This window comes from Garra rufa, chromosome 21, assembly GCF_049309525.1.
Source record: "Garra rufa chromosome 21, GarRuf1.0, whole genome shotgun sequence".
Lineage (NCBI taxonomy): Eukaryota > Metazoa > Chordata > Actinopteri > Cypriniformes > Cyprinidae > Garra > Garra rufa.
Window position 1 is genome coordinate 42,891,662 of NC_133381.1, and position 22,445 is coordinate 42,914,106.

The 22,445-nt window shown below is 32.3% G+C and overlaps 1 protein-coding gene across 1 annotated transcript in view; it reads right to left on the minus strand.

Annotated features, from left to right (window-relative positions):
- Window positions 1-17,087, minus strand: part of LOC141295776 (uncharacterized) — a 122,795-nt gene extending 105,708 nt beyond the window's left edge. Inside the window, exons 1-4 of the mRNA XM_073827048.1 lie at window positions 16,939-17,087; window positions 16,762-16,853; window positions 15,351-15,541; window positions 37-110 (exon numbers count right to left, since the gene is read on the minus strand). Coding sequence (XP_073683149.1) covers window positions 37-110; window positions 15,351-15,541; window positions 16,762-16,853; window positions 16,939-16,961 — 380 coding nt within the window. The 5' untranslated portion in view covers window positions 16,962-17,087. The remainder of the gene's footprint in view (window positions 1-36; window positions 111-15,350; window positions 15,542-16,761; window positions 16,854-16,938) is intronic.
- Window positions 17,088-22,445: the final 5,358 nt, after the last annotated feature.

A 22,445-nucleotide genomic window follows, 5' to 3' on the forward strand; every position in this document is an offset into this window, starting at 1 on the left:
AAGAGGAGAAACAAAAGAGAAAGAGGTTTCACTTACACATTTTCCACACGTACTCTCTGGTAGTCGGACAGAATGGCCCCGACAGACACGGCCTCAACACCTTCTTTCTCCTGAAGAACGAGAGGACATTGAGTCAAACATCTGAGATGATATATATACACACACACATTTCTTCTGCTCATCAAGGCTGCATTTATTTGATCAAAAATACAGAAAAAAACTGTAATATTGTGAAATATTATTTCAATTTAAAATAACTCTTTTCTAAGTGAATATATTTTAAAATATAATTTATTTCTGTGATACAAAGCTACATTTTCAGCATCATAACTCCAGTCTTCAGTGTCACATCCTTCAGAAATCATTCTAATATGCTGATTTATTATCAGTGTTGGAAACATTTGTGCTGCTTAATATTATTTTGGAACCTGTGATACTTTTAAGATTCTTTGATCAATAAAAGATAAAAAAAAAAACAGCATTTATTTAAAATAGAAAGGTTTTCTAACAATATACACTACTGTTCAAAAGTTTGGGGTCAGTACATTTTTATTCTTTCTTTTTTGAAAGAAATTAATACATTTATTCAGCAAGGACGTTAAATTAATAAAAAGAAAACGCATAGATTTACATTGTTAAAAAAGATTTATATTTTAAATAAATGCTGTTCTTTTTAACTTGTTATTCATCAAAGAACCATAAAAAAGTATCACAGGTTCCACAACTGTTTCCAACATTGATAATTCTAATAATAAATCAGTATATTAGAAAGATTTCTGAAGGATCATGTGACACTGAAGACTGGAGTAATGATGCTGGAAATGTAGCTTTGCATCACAGGAATATATTATATTTTAAAGTATTTTAAAATAATAATAAAAAAACATTATTTTATATTGCAATAACATTTAGCAATATTAGTTTTTTCTGTATTTTTAATTAAATAAATGCAGCCTTGATGAGCAGAAGGGACTTTACAAAAAAACATTAGGGGTTTTTTTTTTGTATATATATATATATATATATATATATATATATATATATATATATTTTTTTTTTTTTTTTTTTTTTTTTTTCTTGAAACTAATGTAAACTACACAGGCAAGCTTCTGATTTGGTACATTACTATAATATTAAAAGTGTAAAATTTATTTTCAGAATTTCACATTTTCTTCACACACAGTATGAGCTGCAGTCTTTTCTGGCCACTTTTGATTGACAGGATATAATGATCCCTGATCATCGGCTGTTTATAAAATCCATCAGCTGATGTCAGACAGTGCTTTCATCAGTCAATATCGATTATTGGCTGATATATCGGTGCATTCCCAAAATATACATTTCTCCTGTACATCCGCATTATCCTCGCAAACAGCGAATCTCGCAGAGCCGTGTGTGCGCTTCAGCCGGTGGTCAAACTTCAGACGTGAACACAGGGAAACGTCACTGCTGGAACGCCGCTCAAGCGCTGTCAGATACTCATGCCTTTGGCAAACCCAGATAAGGCCTATCGCTTTCCATCAGCACTAAACAAGATTGAGCAAACTACATTAGGCAGAAAATACAAACAAATTACAAGAGCTTTAGGCTACACTCTTTATCTAGCACTGGGACTGTGTCTGTGTGTGTGTTTGTCCTGTCTTTATACACACACATCTGACAGGATCTGAGTCTCGCTCAGCCGTTTCCATGAGGCAAACAAACAGCAGCATCACGCCGTCTAAATATGAAATCAAACCCTGCGTGCCGTTATTTATTCCACAAACACAGAACAACTTCTGATGAATCCACATGCAGCACATTCAGCTGAGAACAACATGTGCATTACATACAAGTGTCTTCTGAACTCATTATACACTAACATTTGTGACCCTGGACCACAAAACCAGTCATAAATTGTGATTTATGCATCATCTGAAAGCTGATTTAATATTCGGCTGAGATACAATTTGAAAATCTGGAATCTGAGGGTGCAAAAAAATCTAAATACTGAGAAAAATTGCCTTTAAAGTTGTCCAAATAAAATTCTTAACAATGCATATTACTAATCAAAAATTAAGTTTTGATATAATTACAGTAGAAAATTTACAAACTATCTCTATGGAACATGATCTTTACTTGATAACCTAATGATTTTTGTCATAAAAGAAAAATCGATCATTTTTACTTATACAATGTATTTTTTGCATATTGCTATCCGTGTTACTTACGACTGGTTTTGTGGTCCAGGGTCACATTTAGGTCTGTGCATCATAGACAAATTAAATGAATTCACAAATCACAAGGGCTTTGATTCAAATAAAAAAAATAAAAAACTAATTCAGAACAATTCAGTTTTATTCAACAATTTGATCTAACAATTCCACTAATAATTGAAATGCATTTACTAAAGGATTCTGTAAATGCTTCCGCCAATGCAAGACAAGACAAACAAACTACACCAAACTAAATGATTATGATTGAACTAAAATTTCAGGCAAATCCTCTTTTTTATGCATTTTGAGCTTTTGGTCTGTTTTGCATAACATCTTTCAGACTAGTAAAAATAAAACATACACAATTAACATTATTGTATTGCACTTGATCCATTTGCATCTGTAGAGTTTGATTAAAATACGTATCATTAAACACCTTATATCTTATTCTTGCAAACATGGCGAAAATGTGTTTGTTTTCTGTATGTGACAGTATATTCTGATTTATGGAGTGAGAAAATAAGAAATCCAAAAAACCCTCTAGAAAAACCTTTTACTGTAATAGTTTGACAAAATCAAACAAGAATTTTGAACCCGATTTATCCATTTTTCAGATTTAGTTCTGAAAATGTACGCAAATTAGTGCATATTAAAACATAACATTTCAGAAATGTTACAAAACAATTGTCTTACTGTATTGCGATTAATCAACTGGGTTAGTTTGGTGATATCTATTAGTTCATTTTTTTCTATGGTCATCCTCTTCAAATTTCATTCTAATACATTTTTCGTTTTATTTTAATGATAAAAATTTCTCATTTTTGTTTCGTAAAAGAAAGTAAAATACTAAGTAATAATTAAAACTACCATAAAATTAATAAAAACTATATAGATATACATTTACAAAAAACAGCTTTTACAAATGTCAAAAACAATATAATTTTGGTATTACAATGAGAGCAGAAAATATGAAAATAAAACGAATTCAAAATATTGATAAAACTGTAATAGTATCTGTTTGGACTGACATGAGGCTGAATAAATGGTGACAGATTTATTATTTTGCTTCAAAATAATAACAGCCGAACAAAACCTTGATTGAGAGCGGATCGAGGCTGACTTTTGGTTTTTCCTCTTCAAATTTCATTCTAATAAAAATGTTAAAAAGTCAAAAATGTTTTATTTTAAATTATTAATTATTTTAAATTTAAATCTCATAATAAACTAGAGTACTAAAATAACTAAAACTACAATAAAAATAATAATACAAACTATATAGATATATTTGAAAAAAAAAACAGCTTTTACAAATGTCAAAAACAATATAATATTGGTATTCCAATGAGAACAGAAAATTAAAAATATTTTATAAAAATAAAATCAATTCAAAATACTGAATTAATTATTTTAAATTTAAATCTCATAATAAACTAGTACTAAAATAGTACTAAAATAACTAAAACTACAACAAAAATTAATACTAACTATATAGATATATTTACAAAAAACAGCTTTTACAAATGTCAAAAACAATACAATTTTGGTATTACAATGAGAACAGAAAATATAAAAATAAAACGAATTCAAAATATTGATAAAACTGTAATAGTATCTGTTTGGACTGACATGAGGCTGAATAAATGATGACAGATTTATTATATTGCTTCAAAATAATAACAGCCGAACAAAAACTTGATTGAGAGCGGATCGAGGCTGACTTTTGGTTTTTCCTCTTCAAATTTCTTTCTAATAAATATGTTAAAAAGTCAAAAATGTTTTATTTTAAATTATTAATTATTTTAAATTTAAATCTCATAATAAACTAGAGTACTAAAATAACTAAAACTACAATAAAAATAATAATACAAACTATATAGATATATTTGAAAAAAAAAACAGCTTTTACAAATGTCAAAAACAATATAATATTGGTATTCCAATGAGAACAGAAAATTAAAAATATTTTATAAAAATAAAATCAATTCAAAATACTGAATTAATTATTTTAAATTTAAATCTCATAATAAACTAGTACTAAAATAGTACTAAAATAACTAAAACTACAACAAAAATTAATACTAACTATATAGATATATTTACAAAAAACAGCTTTTACAAATGTCAAAAACAATACAATTTTGGTATTACAATGAGAACAGAAAATATAAAAATAAAACGAATTCAAAATATTGATAAAACTGTAATAGTATCTGTTTGGACTGACATGAGGCTGAATAAATGATGACAGATTTATTATATTGCTTCAAAATAATAACAGCCGAACAAAAACTTGATTGAGAGCGGATCGAGGCTGACTTTTGGTGCAGGACGCTGCGATGTAAATGTCATGTGGACGGTAATCAAATAAATGTGGCGGCAGTGCCTTCAGCTGGAGTTATTTAATGAGGACGTTCCTCCGGCTACGAACACAGGTAAAGCTCTCTTCTATTAGCTGCGCTATCGATCGCGGCCGTCCTGGGAGTGACCCGAGAGGTCATCATTTATGTATTAAGCAGGTTTAAAGGTATCCATTTCTTTTTATGTTCTTTTTCAGCAGTAATGTGGAAGTAATCAGAGACGGGTTTGATTTTTTTCTCTCTGTCTCTCTCCACACGCAGGCAGCGCTCCTGACACCTCCAGCCATCGATCGGTGGTGCCGCGGCCCCGTTCCTGCGCCCTCGCGGTGGGAGAAATCCACCTGGACGCCCGCGGCTCGCCGGACGCGGCCTTCTGAAGCCGCCGGATAAAAGTTGGAGCGGCCGGTGAGATCGGAGAAAACAAAGGCGTGTTTGGAGGGCCTGATGGACCCCGCTCTCACGGGACGCTCGTCTGCTGATGTCGATACCGGAGCAGAGCGCGGGACCCGCGGGGATTCTTAAAGAGCAGCGTTAGCTCCGCCTCTGATTGCTGTGTGTTTCGTACACGCGCCGGCGGAAGGAAGCGTTTGAACATCTAAAGGTGACCGAGTGCTGGATGAATCTCAGAACATGAAGCTGAGAAAACAACCGTGATGCACAAATGCAAACACGATTCATGCACACCTTTAGTCTCAAACTACAGAATCTATGTAAGCAATGCTTCACAGTAGTAGAGTTTTAATGCCATATAACTAAGGCTATTTATATTAACATGAACTGAGTTACAATAAATACAGTCAAATAAAATCCAAACAAAAAGACAAATACAGCAGTTAAGATTAAGATATCTTAGATTTACATGTGACAAAAACTGTAAATCTTTTTCTAGTAAAATCTTATTAAACAAATTCTTAAAGTGAGCTTATTGAATAAAAATGTTGTCTACTTGTATTAAAAGAAGGACAAGCAATAAAATATGTTGCATGGGACGTAATACTTGCAGAATATAATGCTTTACAGTATCAACATCAGTTAAGCATGTTAGTTTCAACATGAAAGATTAAAGAAATGTAATCAAAGATTAAACATTTATTTCCACTATGGAATGGTAATACATCAAAGGTAAATGTAACTATTTTGTCTTACAATTATGAGATTTATTCACATAATTCTGAGAAAAATTAATCAAAAATGTGAGGAATAGATTGAGAAAATTTTAAAATATTTGGAAAAAATGCAAGCTATTAATTGTGAGAAATAGACTCACAATTGCACTAAAAAGGCAGAATTGTGAGAGTAAAAAAAATGCAATTGGAGCTTTTAAAAAACAGAATTGTAAGACAAGCTAAACCAAAAAAGAACTTTTAGATAAAACAAATAACAAAAACACACAACACAAGTACTAAAACTTTAAAACTGCACTGAAAATGGAAAAAACAAACAAAAAATAAAACATTCAAAATTTTGATTTTTTTGTTTTTGGTATGTTTGGTTGCACTTTAGATTTAGCTGAATCAACTAAGATTAGAGTACTGTAATTATTGTTTTAACTACTGCATGATGTCCCGCTGTAAGCAATGTAAGTGCATACTGTACGGTGCACAGACAGGCAGAAGCGAGTGATGTTTTGTTGTTCACAGATCATTATATTTCACACAGTCTCACAGCAGAGCAGCAAACACAGCCGTCGATATTCGTCTTCTGTTTTCTGCCATTAAACTTCACTGTTTTCTTCACAGATCTTGAAAGGACTGCTGGCACACAAGCTGTGTTTTTGATGTGTGAAGATTTCATCTGTTCTATTATTCTCAAAAACCCTCAGAATTAATGTCTGGTGATTGCTGAAACCAAACTAAACTCAAATAAACTAAAACAAGCAAAAATAAATAAATAGTCAATATGCAAAAACAGTGCTATTTTTGACACAACATTTCTTGACAATTTTATTATTTTTCTTTTCATTTGAAAAGGCTGGACTTTGAGAAATCGCACTTTCCCTAACCCATTACTTTTCAGATATTTCTGAGTTAATGATTAGTGCTAAAATAGTCCCTGACTACATAAATTAAAAAGGCCTGAAATATTGCATTATGTTTTTAATTTTTTAACTATAACTAATAAAGACTTAAGCTTAAATGTCTGACCTTCTGGGTTCAGCTTATTTGATGCTGAATTTAAACTTCAAACTTGAATTTTTGGGTGACCTTTAAATGACACATAATGTCACGACACATTGTTGCACTTTTGTACTGCAGTATATTGTGAGATGATACATTATTACATCCTTATGAAATACTGATAAAGCCGGTTAGATCATGTAAACAAAAAGATCTTAACAAGAGAAACAGAAAGCATTTTAGGAAAAGCTATTTTAACTTTTTTTTAAAAGTTACATTTAAACTAATAAACTACAGAAAATATAACTACATTTCTGTGAAAAACCCTAAACCCTAACCCCCCCAAAAAATGTGTCACTCACATTTGCACAATTTCATCCGTCAAAAAAAATGTTTGGATCAGGTTCGATTTTCTGCATTTTTGCATCCGTAGCAAGCATTTTGATAGGAAAGAATGACAAATATGAAGAAAAAAAATGCATATAAAAATTTCGTCCAAAATATTTAAACGTTAAAAAATAAATACAACCTCATGTTGTGTCAATCAGAATTGCACACTGCCTCCTAAACTTTCATCCGTCATAAAAAAGTTCAGATCAGGTTTGATTTTCTGCATTTTTGATAGGAAAGGATGACAAATATAAATAAAAAAGAAAAGAAAAATGCATACAAAAATTTCGGACTAAAGGTCATTGCACACTGAGTCCGAAATTTCCGTTCAAAATTTTCACACATTAAAAAATAAATACGACCTAACATTGTGTCAATAATGTTTGCACACTGCCTCTGAAGCTTTTATCCATCATAAAAAAGTTTGGATCAGGTTCTATTTTCTGCATTTTTAAATCCGTGGCAAGCATTTTGATAGGAAAGGATGACAAATATGAAAAAAAAAACAGTCTTGTAGTAAAGCAGCATTCACTGATGATCAGTCTTTACCAGCTCAACATTTCCTGGTGATTTTACTGAAGGCAAATGAACAGAAATTGAATGAAAAGATCAGAAAAACACTATGAGCTGGTGGAAACACATGCGGATGAGCGTAAGATCATGACGGAGCTGTGCTTCTCCATGAGTTTCCACAGAGAGCTGAGGAGACACCATCAATTTGACCCTCAGTGTGAATATATAGACCAGTCCATCTCTAGTCATGATCCTCACAGATGTCTCTGATCAGTCTCATCCCGCACACATCTGACGTTCAATCTTAGTTTCTGTCTGGAGAAGTGTTAATCCGGACATATGGATGGATAAAGCCACCAGCACCAATGTTTGAAATGTACAGAAAGAGTGTGCTGATCTCTGCCATATCCCTGCTATCAGAAACACACCATGAAACCGCAGATGACCCTCACTGAGAGTACCGCTCTGGATCAATCAAATTACATTACACACATGAAAGCCTGAGACAATTACAGCACGTCCTTTGTGCTAAAAGAGTCCCTGACTACAGGTCTGAAATACTGCATTTTACTAATGATTTTTAGTATTTCTTAACTATAACTAATAAAGATTGCAGCTCAAATGTGTGACCTTCTGGGTTCAGCTTATTTGATGCTGAATTTAAACTTCAAACTTTCTGGGTGACCTTTAAATGACACATGATGTCACTCTGACTGATACATTGTTGCACTTTTGTACTGCAGGATATTGTGAGATGATACATTATTACAGCACATCCTCACCGTACATACACAAGCTGAAGAAAAGGACATTCTCCTGATTTCTGAAAAGAAAGAAACTTCTTTTGTGCTGCACGCAGGTAGAGCTATAGATGGCACTATTGCACCATCACTCACACACACACACCTACAGCACAAACGCTCCTTTATGTTCAAGTGTCATTTGCTCAAAAGATAACATCTAATTAAGTCAAAGTGCTGGATGAATCTTTTAAAACATCACACTTCCCAAACAGAACACACTTCTGATGCTAAAGCGCTCTCGCTGTGCTACGAGATTTAACAGCTCATTATCGAACCCTTCCTGACACCCAGAATCAAACCGCAGTCTTCTGACACACACTCCTTAACATAACACAAAGAAAAAAACTTTTTGATATCCTGAAATAATTTGGCCAGACAAAGAAACTTTCTATTTGCTAATTTTGTCATCATCAAAATGAAGATTCGTCTCTTTTTTTAATCACTCTCAGTGATCTGATGCTGGAAACTTGTGCTGTGATGTTTGAAAAAAAAGAAAAGCTGTGAGAAGCTTAAAAGGTGTTCGTGGCATAATGTTGATAATACGATGATAATAATAAAAATGACAATTACTGTACAATGGAAATGGACAAAAACACTGGTGCAAAGTAATAACCACAAGACCAGTGTGACTGAAGCACTATAGCGAACCTTGTTTGTGCCAAATGATATCCTTGAGCATCACTGATATTAAAAAGTTTAAAAAGAAAAGCCTTGTGAAAATTAATTAGGTTTGATAAAATGTTAACAACAATGTGATCCTGGACCACAAAACCAGTCAGAAGGGTACATTTTTGAGATGCGCACATCATCTGAAATAAATACGATTTCCATTGAGGCAGGACATTTACAAAATATCTTCATGGAACATGATCTTTACTTAATATCCTAATGATTTTTGCCATAAAAGCTTAATTGCAAAATTGACAAAAAGTATAAGATGACAATAAAACATACACATGTAAATATAAATAGACAAAATTTGAAAAACAAATAAATAGTACTTGGGTCAAAGACGAAAAAGGGTTTAAGCATATAAACAATAAGTGTAATACTGCTTTAAATTGTTGTTGTTTTTCCAAAAAAAAAAATTTTTTTTAAAGTTTTCAGTTTAATGTAATTGCATTTTTGTTTTTGATTTTCTGAGCAACAAATAAATATCATACATTTTTCCCTAATTTACAGAAGACACCCACTAAAATGTCATTCAGCGTCAATCTTGTCAGATATATTTACAACAAAAATCAATTTATGACATATTAAAAGATGAATTACTCTCACCCCAAATACTTTTGCCCATTTGCATGTTACAAATGTCTAGAACTCAATCAAAATACACTGGTTAAAAGATAGAATAATGAAGATTACTAATGTTTCTCAAAGTCTCTTCTGTTCACCGAGGCTGCATTTATTTGATCAAAGATACAGTAAAAACTGCAAAAACGTGAAATATTACGGAAAATATATTGCTGTGGTGAAAATTCTTCAGTGTCACTTGATCCTTCAGAAATCTTTCTAATATGCTGATTTGCTGTGCAATAAATATTTCTGATTATTAGGAATGTTGAAAACAGTTGTACTGCACAATATTTTTGTGGAAACATCATATGTTGTATTTGTCAGGATTCACAGATGAATTAAAAAGAGCAGAATTTAGTTGAAGCAGAAATCTTTTGTAACATTTAAAAAGTCTTTACTGCCACCTCTGGTCAATTTAATGAATCATTTTATAAAGAAATGTATTACCAAGCCTAGACTTTTGAACAGCAGTGTGAATAAAGTCTCTTTGTTAATAAACATTAGCAGGTGGAAACAAGCTCTTTACACTGCTAACAATCCAAACACAGGTTCATCTGCCTAGAACTGTAGCAACACAACAACAAGATGATCTACAGCTCCAATAACACTAGTCCTGCACTGAAGGACGGGCTCAAGGTATTGTACATGCAAAAACCCAGCCTAAAACATCAGCCCTCAACAGGAGGCAGTGCTGCGTCCTCACGTTTGCAGACCTTCTACAGGAGACATGTGTGTTTATCAGACAGTTCACAATCAATCAACCTGTGACCTACTGACCTCTGACCTCATGGGTGTTTAGAGACCGGCGGTTAGAGAACAGCTGACCAACTGGGACTGAACTCCTCACGTACTGAAGGGGAGAGGATGGGATTTAAACACATCCTGATTCTGTCATCATCATTTACTCGTATGCAGTCCCAAAAACTGAATTTACAGTATAACAACCTGCTCTGAGAGTCACTTTCATCAATATCACAGCCTTTCATCTGAAAAACCTCAAAGCTCAACCCGTAAGAGCGTAAAAGTCACTACAATCCCTCAAAATAAAAGTTTGGTTTGATTTGAAGAAATTGTGGCAGAAATAATAATATTAATAAAAATAATATTAATAAAACCAGCAAAAAAAATGTGATTACATTTTAAAAGGTTAATGATTTATGCCTTTGTTGATTACCACTTGTTAATGAATTTGTATTAAATCATAAATCCAGAATAATTACAACAGACAATACAGAATTTCTAAAAAAAATTAATAAAAAAACATTTGTACATTAAGCTGTTAAAGTTTTATGAATTAAATTGATTAGATGTGCTTTTTGATTATTAAAATTGAATTTGGGGAAAATAGAATGGATTTTGGGAAAAAATAAAACTCCTAAAAATATATATTTTTTAAACTTTTAATATATTGTTGTGATTTAAATTAGATATGGTCTTTGATTGCTGACATTTTATTTAACCATTAAAACAAAATCCAGAAAAATTTACAAAAATAAAAAACTATATTTTTTTTTTATAAATAAATGAATAAAACCTATTTCTTAGTGCCATTTAAATCTCTTTTTTGTTCAGCTGAATTGAATTGCTGTTCATTTGTATAAGTTTCATGATTTAAATTAATTAGATATGCTTTTTGCTAAAATTTAATGTAATCATTAAAACCAAAGCCAGAAAATTTTACAAAAATAACAAAATACAGAAATAAAGAATTTAAAATAAAAAAAAGAATAAATAAATAACCATTGAAACAAAATCCAGAAAAAAATAACAAAAATAACAAAACACTGAAAAATATAAACAGAAAAAAAAAAGAACTTGAAAAAAATAAAAAATTAAATTAAACATATTTCTTAGAGCCATTTAAATCTCCTTTTTGTTCAGCTTTAAACTAATTGCAGTTCATGTTTAAGTTTCATGATTTTAATTAATTAGATATGCTTTTTGCTTACTAAAATTTAATTTAACCATTAAAACCAAAGCCAGAAAAATCTGCAAAAATAACAAAATACAGAAAAACAAGAAAAAAAAAAGAATTTGAATAAATAAAAACATAAATTACCATTGAAACAAAATCCAAAAATAATTAACAAAAATAACAAAATACTGAAAAATAAAAACAGAAAAAAAAAGAATTTGAAAAAAAATTAATTAAATAAATTAAACATATTTCTTAGAGCCATTTAAATCTCCTTTTTGTTCAGCTTTAAACTAATTGCAGTTCATTTGTATAAGTTTCGTGATTTTAATTAATTGGATATGCTTTTTGCTTACTAAAATTGAATTTAACCATTAAAACCAAAGCCAGAAAAATTTGCAAAAATAACAAAATACAGAAAAACAAGAAAAAGAATTTAAAAAAAAAAAATAACAACAAATGACCATTGAAACAAAATCCCCAAAAAATTAACAAAAATAACAAAATACAGGGAAAAATTTTGAAAAAAAAAAAATTAAATATATAAAACATATTTCTTAAGGACCTTTGAATTACATTTTTGTTCAGCTTTAAATAAAATTGCTGTTAATTTGTACATATTTCACTATGCAGAATGCAGACAAATTCTAATGGAAAAAGGTTCTATATGACCTGCTTCCTTCAGTCATTTTGAAGAATGTTGATCATTTTAGTGAGCACTGACCTCAACTGTATAAAAAAACATTTCTCATAAAATCAAGTAAAAGATGACAGGATTTGGAATATGCCTTTAAAAATACAATGAAGATTGTGATTTTGCTGAATGTTCACACTGTGATGCTCATGATATGAGCACTTAAAGATGAATGTTGTTTTAGTGCACTATATCGTCAGGATCCATTACTGATCTCTTCTGCCTCAAAACCACTAAAGCTGCCTGAAATCAGAACCAGAATTGTAAAATTCCCTGTAATTCCCAGTCCAGTCTGGCCTAAACCTGTCCACACACATGCAGCATGTCTCAGCCCATCTAACCTCAGCCAGTCTTCTCCAGCCCAAAACAACAAGCCCTTCACATTTGACAGCACTCCTGTGTGAAGATTGGGTGAAATGCTGCTGTCTGGACTCTCTATCTCTGCTGAAGCCATTCTGCCACAATACATTACAGGAATAATTCATCTGAAGCTGAACGTTTGCGGTTAATTCATTTGCTCAGAGCACACAAGACATAAGCAGAGATGCACCAAATGTTCAGCAACCAAAATTATTCAGCTGGAAATAGCAAAATAAGCAAAAAGGCAGAATAAATGAGACGGAACAATGACATGATGCAATCAAATAGAGGTGAGCACTAATGCAGCAAACATGTGGTCAGTGTGGAAGCATTTAAAACTGTCCGAAAGACCCAAAACTCATTCCAAGCAGCGACAGCGAGAGACTGTTTCGAAGCGCATCGCATGTCTTCATGAGAAGAGAAAGGTTACTGTATGATGACTGAAATCATCCATTAGTCAATCAACTCCAGAACGTTCTGTTGTCTAATACACCAGACACCAATTGTGTTTATTCTGACAGCAGCTCCTTAGCCAGGGTTCAAAGACCAAAGATGACAATCATTCACAAATCTGCTGCTGCCAGCAAAAAGCAAAAAGCAAAAGAATTTTACCACAAAATAAAAGTCAACATTCAGAAATGTTAGTATTGTCCTTTTACTGTTGTTCTGTCAAATAAAATAAAAAAAGTTCCAACAGCTCTATTAATACATTTATTCTAACATTCTCCTTTGCTCAGCAAGGCTGCATTTATGTGTAGATTAAAAACACATGCCTGATTCAAGAAGGGGCTCTTAAAAAAAAGAATATTATTTTACTAACTTATTCATTTTAAGTTCAGTTGTGCTTTGTTGGTAGGCTATAATGTCTACTAGAATGTTACAAATGTTCAGTGTTAAATAAATATTTTGCAATTTTAGTTTTGTAATTGATTTTTTTCTTTAAAAAGGAAGCACATTTTGGCTATTTAATTTATGCAATGGTGAAAAAAATGGACAAAATACAAGGGGAAAAACACACAAAAAAACGTGAGCAGTAATCAGCCTTCGCCCAAATGTTTTTATTCGGTTTCGGCTTTGGCCAAGAATTTCCATTTCGGTGCATCCCTAATAGTTAATAATAGTCTACTGGTGTTATACCTTCAGTCGTTTTGAATAACTTGACTATTAAGATATTTTTAAAGCATTTTTTGTGTTATTTCTTAACATATAATATGTATAAGCAAGTTTGTACAAGATGTAGTTGTACTTTTCTGCAAAGACATTTAGTGATTTGTTTAACATTTACGTCATGCTGACAACTTCATGTGTGGTGCAACATAAAAATTAACAGTTTTAAGTTGACTAGTTAAAATATTTGTTTTTTAAAAATTATAATAATCGAGAATCGGTCAACCCTTCTGAAAACAAAAAAACAAGATTTTGACTTTTTGCCATATCGCCCCGGCCTTAGTTCATTAAAACTGTTCAATAGAGCCAGTTTCCCTGAGGCGCTGGATTACAGGAAATAATGTTGTAAACAACGTTCCGTTTCTTGCACAGACTGATCGTTTCTCTTCACAAGACCTCAATATATCATCATAGCTACAGGGATTCATTTTGTGTGGCCTGATATGCCTTTTATGACTCTCAAAGTGCTGGTAGCCACTGACTTGCATTTTATGAATCACCAAGGAACACAGTTTCAGCTAAAAATCTTCTTTACTGTTCTACCGAAGAAAACAAGTCACCTACATCTTGATGACCTGAGGATGAGTAAGTTAACAGCAAGTGTTCATGTCTGATGCATCACAAAACAGTCCTTCATTTGGAAAAAAATATATATACTTTCCAGCTAAATGTGCTAGAAAACATCCTTCAACAGGAGGGTCACAAAATACACCAACTGCGTTATAGCCAGTGTTGGGGAAAGTTACTTTTAAAAGTAATGCTTTACAATATTGAGTTACTCCCTAAAAAAGGTAAACTAATTACGTTACTTTTTATGGAAAGTTATGTATTTCGTTACTTTTGTGTTACTTTTTAAATCTAGGCAGGGCTTGCTTGTTTGTTTTTAATATAAAAAGTTATATTTTTGTCAAATGTAAAAGCCTTTTTACAGCAAAAGCCTCAGACTTAGAGAAAAGTAAATTGACGTCTGTACAGTAGACCGCAGAAGAACAAATGTCAACTCTTCAGCAATAAAAAAAGAAAACAAATGTTAGATTATCAGTCATTTTTGCTTATTAGTATGGATGAATTGGATCATCGAAGGTCAGCAGCAAAGACATCGGTTAATAAAATGGGATTAAAAACATAAAGGATATTTGTATTATTTAACATTTAATTATTGCAGTTTTGCATTGAATTTCAGTGTTTTTATTCATTTTGAAGAACACTGTATCTGTTTTTTTTAGTGAGGGAGATGAATTAATGCATGTTCACATTTATTCTAGAACTAAAGGAACATCTTACTGACAATTTTAATCAATAAATGGGTGGAAAAAGTAACTCAGATATTTTCTTGTCAACTAAAAAGTAATGCGTTACTTAGAAAAAGTTACTTGGAAAAGGTCATATTATTACGTAACTTGCGTTACTTGTAATGCGTTACCCTCAACGCTGGTTATAGCAGTGCTGTTCTCTGGTTCTTTGAGTCTTTGAGCACTACAGGTGTGATCAGCGTGAGTTTACTAGCACTAGTGAGTACTCATTGAGTAAGACACTGGTGTACCTTGACAAGCTTGAGCAGCTGGTAGAGATCCTCCACCTCATCTCCTTCAGTCTGGCTGTATTCTCTTCCTGTGTGCAGACTGGAGCCCTCAATAGTGCGCCTGTACAGGGGAACATCCATGGCCTCAGCGTACAGATCGATGGCCTGATGACCCACCGTCTGATACATATAACTGTCCAGCTCATCTGGAACTGACACACAATGCATTTATTACTGGAAAAACAGCAAAACAATCATAGAGTTCACACAAGTCATACATATATTCATTTTTAAAATATAGTTAGGTATATATACACTAGCGTTCAAAAGTTTGGGGTCAGTAAGACTTGTAATAGTCTTTAAAGAAGTCTCTTCTTCTCATCAAGGCTGCATTTATTTGATTAAAAATACAGAAAAAACCGTAATATTGCAAAATGTTTTTACAATATAAAATGTTTTTTACTTTAACATACTTTAAAATAGAATTTATTCCTGTGATGAAAAGCTGATTTTTCATCAGCTGTTACTCCAGTCTTCAGTGTCACATGATCCTTCAGAAATCATTCTAATATGCTGATTTATTATTAGAATGATCAATGCTGGATAATATCAACAGTTGTGCTGACAAATATTTTTTGGAACCTGTGATTTTTTTTTATTTTTTTTATTTTTTTAAGTTTAAAAAGTACAGTGTTTATTCAAAATATATTTTTTTATAACAGTGTAAATTATTTATTATTAACTTTTAATAAACTTTTAATTATTAACTTAATACATCCTTGGTGAAAAAAAGTATTAATTTCTAAATTAAAAAATAAAATAAAATAAAAATGTACTGACGCCAAACTTTTGAACAGTAGTGTATATATATTTTTTATATATATATTTTTCACACAATTCTGTGAAAAAAGTCAACTATGAAGCATATTGTGGAAAAAAGTTTGCAATTCATTTTTTAATACTGTGGTGGAAACAAGCTTCCATACTTCTGCTCACCAAGGCTGCATTTATTTGATCAAAAATAAATAAAAAAAAGAGATATTGTGAAAATGGTTTAAAATATCTGTTTTCTATGTGAATATCTGTTCAACTGTAAAAGATTCCTGTGTCACATGATCCTTCAGAAATCATTCTAATATGCTGATTTGCTGACACAGCTATTTTAAATTGTATTAATATTCCACAATATCACGTTTTACTCTATTTGCACTGCAACTGGTGATTTTTACCTAATAATTTCTGTAATTTACTTATTTACTTATGTCTTAATGCATTATTGTTTTTTTAACTAATCGTTTTGCTGGGTCTGATCTGGAAAATTGCGTATAAAATAGTTTCAGATAAAGTTAGTGGATGTCATACTGCAGCACACTCACACATAACAAAAATAACAGCTCGTGTTTTTACTATTATGCATTATCTATGATCTTACCATTGATTTGAGGCATGAGGTTTGCCAGAGCCACGATAGAGTGCCCAGCAGACACACACTGCATCATGTTGTAACAGCTGTCCTTCCCGCCACTGAAACACAACACAACAATCACTGACAACACACCTGTCGAAATCATATTCAGTTATCGTTTTAATCACAGTCGCGTCACGTTACCTGATCAGCGCTACAACTCTCATGATGTCGATTTCACAGCTGCTCACAGAACCAATGCTAGATAGAACGAACCATACATAAGATAGATAGAAAAAGTCTAAACTTTCGTGCAGTGACTGCAGTCTGTGCTGCTGATCATCACACACGTGTTTCTCTCACTCGATTGTAAACACTGGCGCGCTTCCGGGTGTCTGAAGGACCCCTAAGTGAGGCTGTCTGATGATCCGCCTGAGCCAAATGCTCAGACTGATCGCTAGACAAAACCTTCCTGCTAAACAACAAACGTGTTATTCTGGTTAAAGGAGTAGTTCACTTTCAGAACAAAAATGTACCCCCTTGTCATCCAAGATGTTCGTATCTTTCTTTCTTCTGTTGTAAAGAAATGCTTCTTTGTTGAGGAAATTTCAGGATTTCTCTCCATATAATGGACTTCTATGGTGCCCCTGAGTTTGAACTTCCAAAATACAGCTTCAAAGGGCTCTAAATGATCCCAGCCGATGAAGAAGGGTCTTATCTAGCGAAACGATTGGTTATTTTCTAAAAACATTTACAATTTATATATTTTTAATCTCAAAAGCTTGTCTTGCCAAGCTTGACAAGACAAGCATTTGGGGTAAAATTTTTTTTGTTTGTTTGTTTTTTTTTTTTTTTTTAGAAAATAACTGATTGTTTCACCAGATAAGACCATTCTTCATCGACTGGGATCATTTAGAGCCCTTTGAAGCTGTATTTTGGAAGTTCAAACTCAGGGGCACCATAGAAGTCCACTGAAGGGACTGAACCAAAAACAATTGCAAATTCTTTTTGAGTAACTGGTATTTTATAACAAGAAAGCAATTCATCATAAGAAAAGAGTGTTCCTTCTTTAATATATAACTAACTAACCAACTTAATATTGTTGTCAACCCAGTTCTTAAAAAGAAAGACTGAAATAAGTATTTTCTTGTAACATACTCTAAGAAAAATCTGACAGTATTCATACAACCCTTTTTATAAATTATTTCGATTTTGTCAATTTACCAAAAACAAGAGAACCAGCAAGACAGTCTCTCTGCTTAATTATTTTGAAATAATATACACTGCCGCTCATAAGTTTGGGAGCAGTACGATTTTTAATGCTTTTTCTACTCATCAAGTCTGTGTTTATTTGATTAAAAATACAGAATAAAACTGTAATATTGTGAAATGTTAATGCAATTTAAAAAAGTGGTTTACTATTTTAATATACTTAAAAATACAATTTATTTCTGTGATGCAAAGCTGAATTTTCAGCATCATTACTTCAGTATTCAGTGTCACACGATCCTTCAGAAATCATTCTAATATGCTGATTTTTTATCAATGTTGAAAACAGTTGTGCAGCTTAATATTATTTTGAAACCTGTGATACTTTTTTCAGGATTCTTTGATAAATAAAGTGTTAAAAAGAACAGCATTTATTTAAAATAGAACATTTTTGTAACAATAAACGCTTTGTTTAGGGTCAATACATTTTTTCTTTCTTTCTCTCTTTGAAAGAAATTAATACTTTTATTCAGCAAGGATGTGTTAGACTGATAAAAAGTGATAGGAAAGATTTATGTTGTTAGAAAAGATTTCTATTTTAAATAAATGCTGTTCTTTTTAACTTTTTATTCATCAAAGGATTCTGAAACAAGTATCACAGGTTCCAACAAAATATTAAGCAGCACAACAGTTTCCAATATTGATAATAAATCAGTATATTAGAATGATTTCAGCATCACGGAAAAAATTTATATTTTAAAGTATGTTAAAAAAACTGTTATTTTGAAATGCAATATTATTTCATATTATACTTTTTCTGTATTTTTGATCAAATAAATCGAACTTTGATGAGCAGAAAAGACTTCTTACTGTCCGAAACCTTTGTATGTTATTATTGATTAAATGTATTGTATTGATTAAATTTATCTGAATAAAAAGTGTTTTCAGATGAGAATTTTCAATAAAAACAAGTTGTGAGGATATCAAACGAAAATCAGTTACATTTGTAGTGTTTAATGTGTGCATAATAAAAGATTGATTGAATAATTAGTTTGGGATGTAAAGATGAGCATAAATTATCCAGATGCACATAAATATCACCAGTGTTTGGGGAAAGTTATTTTCAAAAGTAATGCGTTACAATATTGAGTTACTCCCTAAAAAAGTAACTAATTACATTACTTAGTTACTTAGTTGCGTTAGGTTACTTTTGCGTTACTTTTTAAATCTGGGCAGGACTTGCTCATTTGTTTTTAATATAAAAAGTTGTATTTTTGTCAAATGTAAAAAGCCTTTTTACACCAAAAGCCTCAGGCTTAGAGAAAAGTAAATTGACGTCTGTACAGTAGACCGCAGAAGAAAAAATGTCAACTCTTCAGCAATAAAAAAAGAAAACAAATGTTCGATTATCTTGAGTAATTTTTGCTTATTAGTATGGATGAATTGGATCATCGAAGGTCGGCAGAAAAGACATCGGTTAATAAAATGGGATTAAATACATAAAGGTTATTTGTATTATTTAACATTTAATTATTGCAGGTTTGTCTTGAATTTCAGTTTTTATTCATTTTAAGGAATACTGTTTTTGTTTTTTAGTGAGTGAGATGAATTAATGCATGTTCACATTTATTCTAGAACTAAAGTAACATCTTACTCACAGTTTCTCTCAACATGGGGACAGGAGAGCTTTTAATCAATAAATGGGGGAAAAGTAATTGGCATTACTGATTTGAAAAAGTAACTCAGATATTTTCTTGTCAGTTAAAAAGTACTTGGAAAAAGTAAAATTATTACGTAACTTGCAATACTTGTAATGCGTTACCCCCAAGTAAGAGGTCTAATGAGAACATTGGCCTTTTCATACATGTATGTGAGAATAAACTAGTTGTAAATGTGTTAGTTTGGAACCTGATTGCTGATGGATGAAGGTGCTTTGACCATGATGATGCTGGAGTCTGGATCTTCTCACAGGTGATGTTTTCCTCTGAGGGAGAATCGCACTCTGACACAAACACCTTTCATGCCGCGTTTGCTGTGTGTTGTTGTTGTGCCGGAGCGCAGTGGTTGTGTTGCTTTCCTCGCCTCGTGCCCCTGAGCTGGCCAAAGGCAATGCATTCTGTCTGAATTTACACAATTGAAAGAGACATCTTCCCAGCCCTCTGCTTTCTCACATGTGCTACTGTACGCTAGTTATTTCTTTCACTGTGTGCCTTGTGGAACCCAATCGGCACAATTAACAAGAGACCGCATTTTGTCCAAAAGGAGATTTTGAAAATATTCACTGTACATTCTCAGGCAGCGTTTGCTGAAGGAATGATTCCACAAAACCTTCTCCTATAATGTTCCCATATGGCTCCTCTTCTATGTTTATCTAACATCTTTTAGTAACCAAAACCAATGTTTTTCCTTTCACAGTTTTTATTAAAGGTGCTGAAAATGTGCTCACCCTCAAGCCATCCAGAATGTGTTTGTTCATCAGGGCCCGTATTCACAAAACATCTTAAGGCTAAAAGTATCTCATAACTCGGCGATTTAGGAGAAAATCTGAAAAATAATGGGCGTGTCAGTCCTAAATTTAGGACTCCACATTTTTTTTTTAGTGCTAAAACTAGCTCCTAAATCTGTAAAATTTAAAAAGGAGGACTCCAAAATCACTAAGACCAAATCACAAACTGTCCCGACTTGCTGAAAAAACAATTATCCCAGAAATTCGAATGGTTCCATAAATACCATTACAAACCACTTTTAACAATTAAAACATATTTTCCTGTAGTGTGTTTGGGACATGTTCCATTAGGAATTAGTAGTTTTAACAAGCCACCAAATAAAGGCAACCAATTACCAGCAGAGACCAACAGGCACAATTACAGTTTCCATTCAAACCAGTACAATTCCCATTATAAAGGTCTAAAATGTAAGATTTAAACATTTTAGAAACACGCTGCATTTATTTGCATGTCTTTTTTGGTTTTTTTTTTTGTTTGAGGTTATCCCAAATCCATATTTCCCAACAATTTTTATTTTTAAACCTTCATTTGAATATAACATAATATTGCACAATATTTCTATGAATAAATCTCTGACAGAAACCCCTCCCCTATCAGCCAATCACAGTGTTCATAGTTAGTAAGCATGCTGACATCATCCACAGCTACGAGGTCAACCCCGCCTTTACTCTTAGCTTAAGACTTCTCTCTATTCCTTAGTGAAAGTTTGTCTCAGCAGCTTTGTGAATAGGTTTTAAGAAAGAACTCTTAGCTAAAAACTTTTACTGCTATTTAGGAGAACTCTTAGCAGTAAGATAAAATGCCCAGATTTGTAGAACTGTGTCATTCCATCACTGTCTCACCAATGGATCCTCTGCAGTGAATGGGTGCCATCAGAATGAGTAATGCATAATCCAGAATAACGTCCATCTCCTGTTGTGTCTCACATCAAAATCCAGCCACATATGTGTTTAGAGCAGTTTTGGCTGGTAAATGGTGTTTGATCTGTGCAGATTTCTCTCCTGATTCAGACCAGACCTTTTTTTTTCACTGGAGAAAGCATTATTATGGATTATAGACTTGTATTTTAGTTAAAAACATCTTAATGATTGATTTGTTTCAGCTTTTATCTTCTCAAGATGTTAACTGATGGACTGGAGTGGATTGTGGATTATTGTGATGTTTTTATCAGCTGTTTGGACTCTCATTCTGATGGCACCCATTCACTGCAGAGGATCCATTTCCTTTAATAAAAAAATTCAGTGATACAATTAAAAAAACCTCTCTACTGTATATGCACCAGGCACTTTCTTACCAACACTTAACAAGACTGAACAAAACAACACAAACGTTTACTTGTTAATGCACCACAAGTCATATTGCACTACTTGCTTTTTACCCTTAATACCTCTTTTGTACAATGTTGTATAGTATTATAATGTAAAGTACTTGTATAGTCTGTCTTCACTCTTAAAAATAAAGGTGCTTCAAAAGGCTCCTCAAGCGATGCCATAGAAGAACCATTTTTACTTCCACAAAGAACCATTCAGTCAAAGGTTCTTTAAAGAACCATTTCTTGCTTATCGTTTTATAATCTGAAGAACCTTATTTGCCACAAAGAACCTTTTGTGAAACAGAAACGTTTTACAGATGTTAAAGGTTCCTTATGGAACCATTTAGACAAAAAAGGTTCTTCTATGGCATCGTGAAGCTCCTTTATTTTTGTTGGGTTATGTGTATAGTGAACTATTTTTAGTATATGTATAGTTAGATTACTGCTTCAGTGAGTTGGCTATGTATAGGTTTAAAAAAATAGCTCTTACGTCTAGTGTTGTATGTTTATATTTGTTTATTTATGTAGAACCGTGGTCCTGGAAGACATGACATTTCATTCAATAAAGCTCGACTTGACTTGACTTGTACAACAACAGCACTGTGTATATAAGCAGAAGTACGGACGCTCTGAATAACATCTTTGGTCTTTTCTATAAAGATCACGGGCATCTCAAAGCTGAT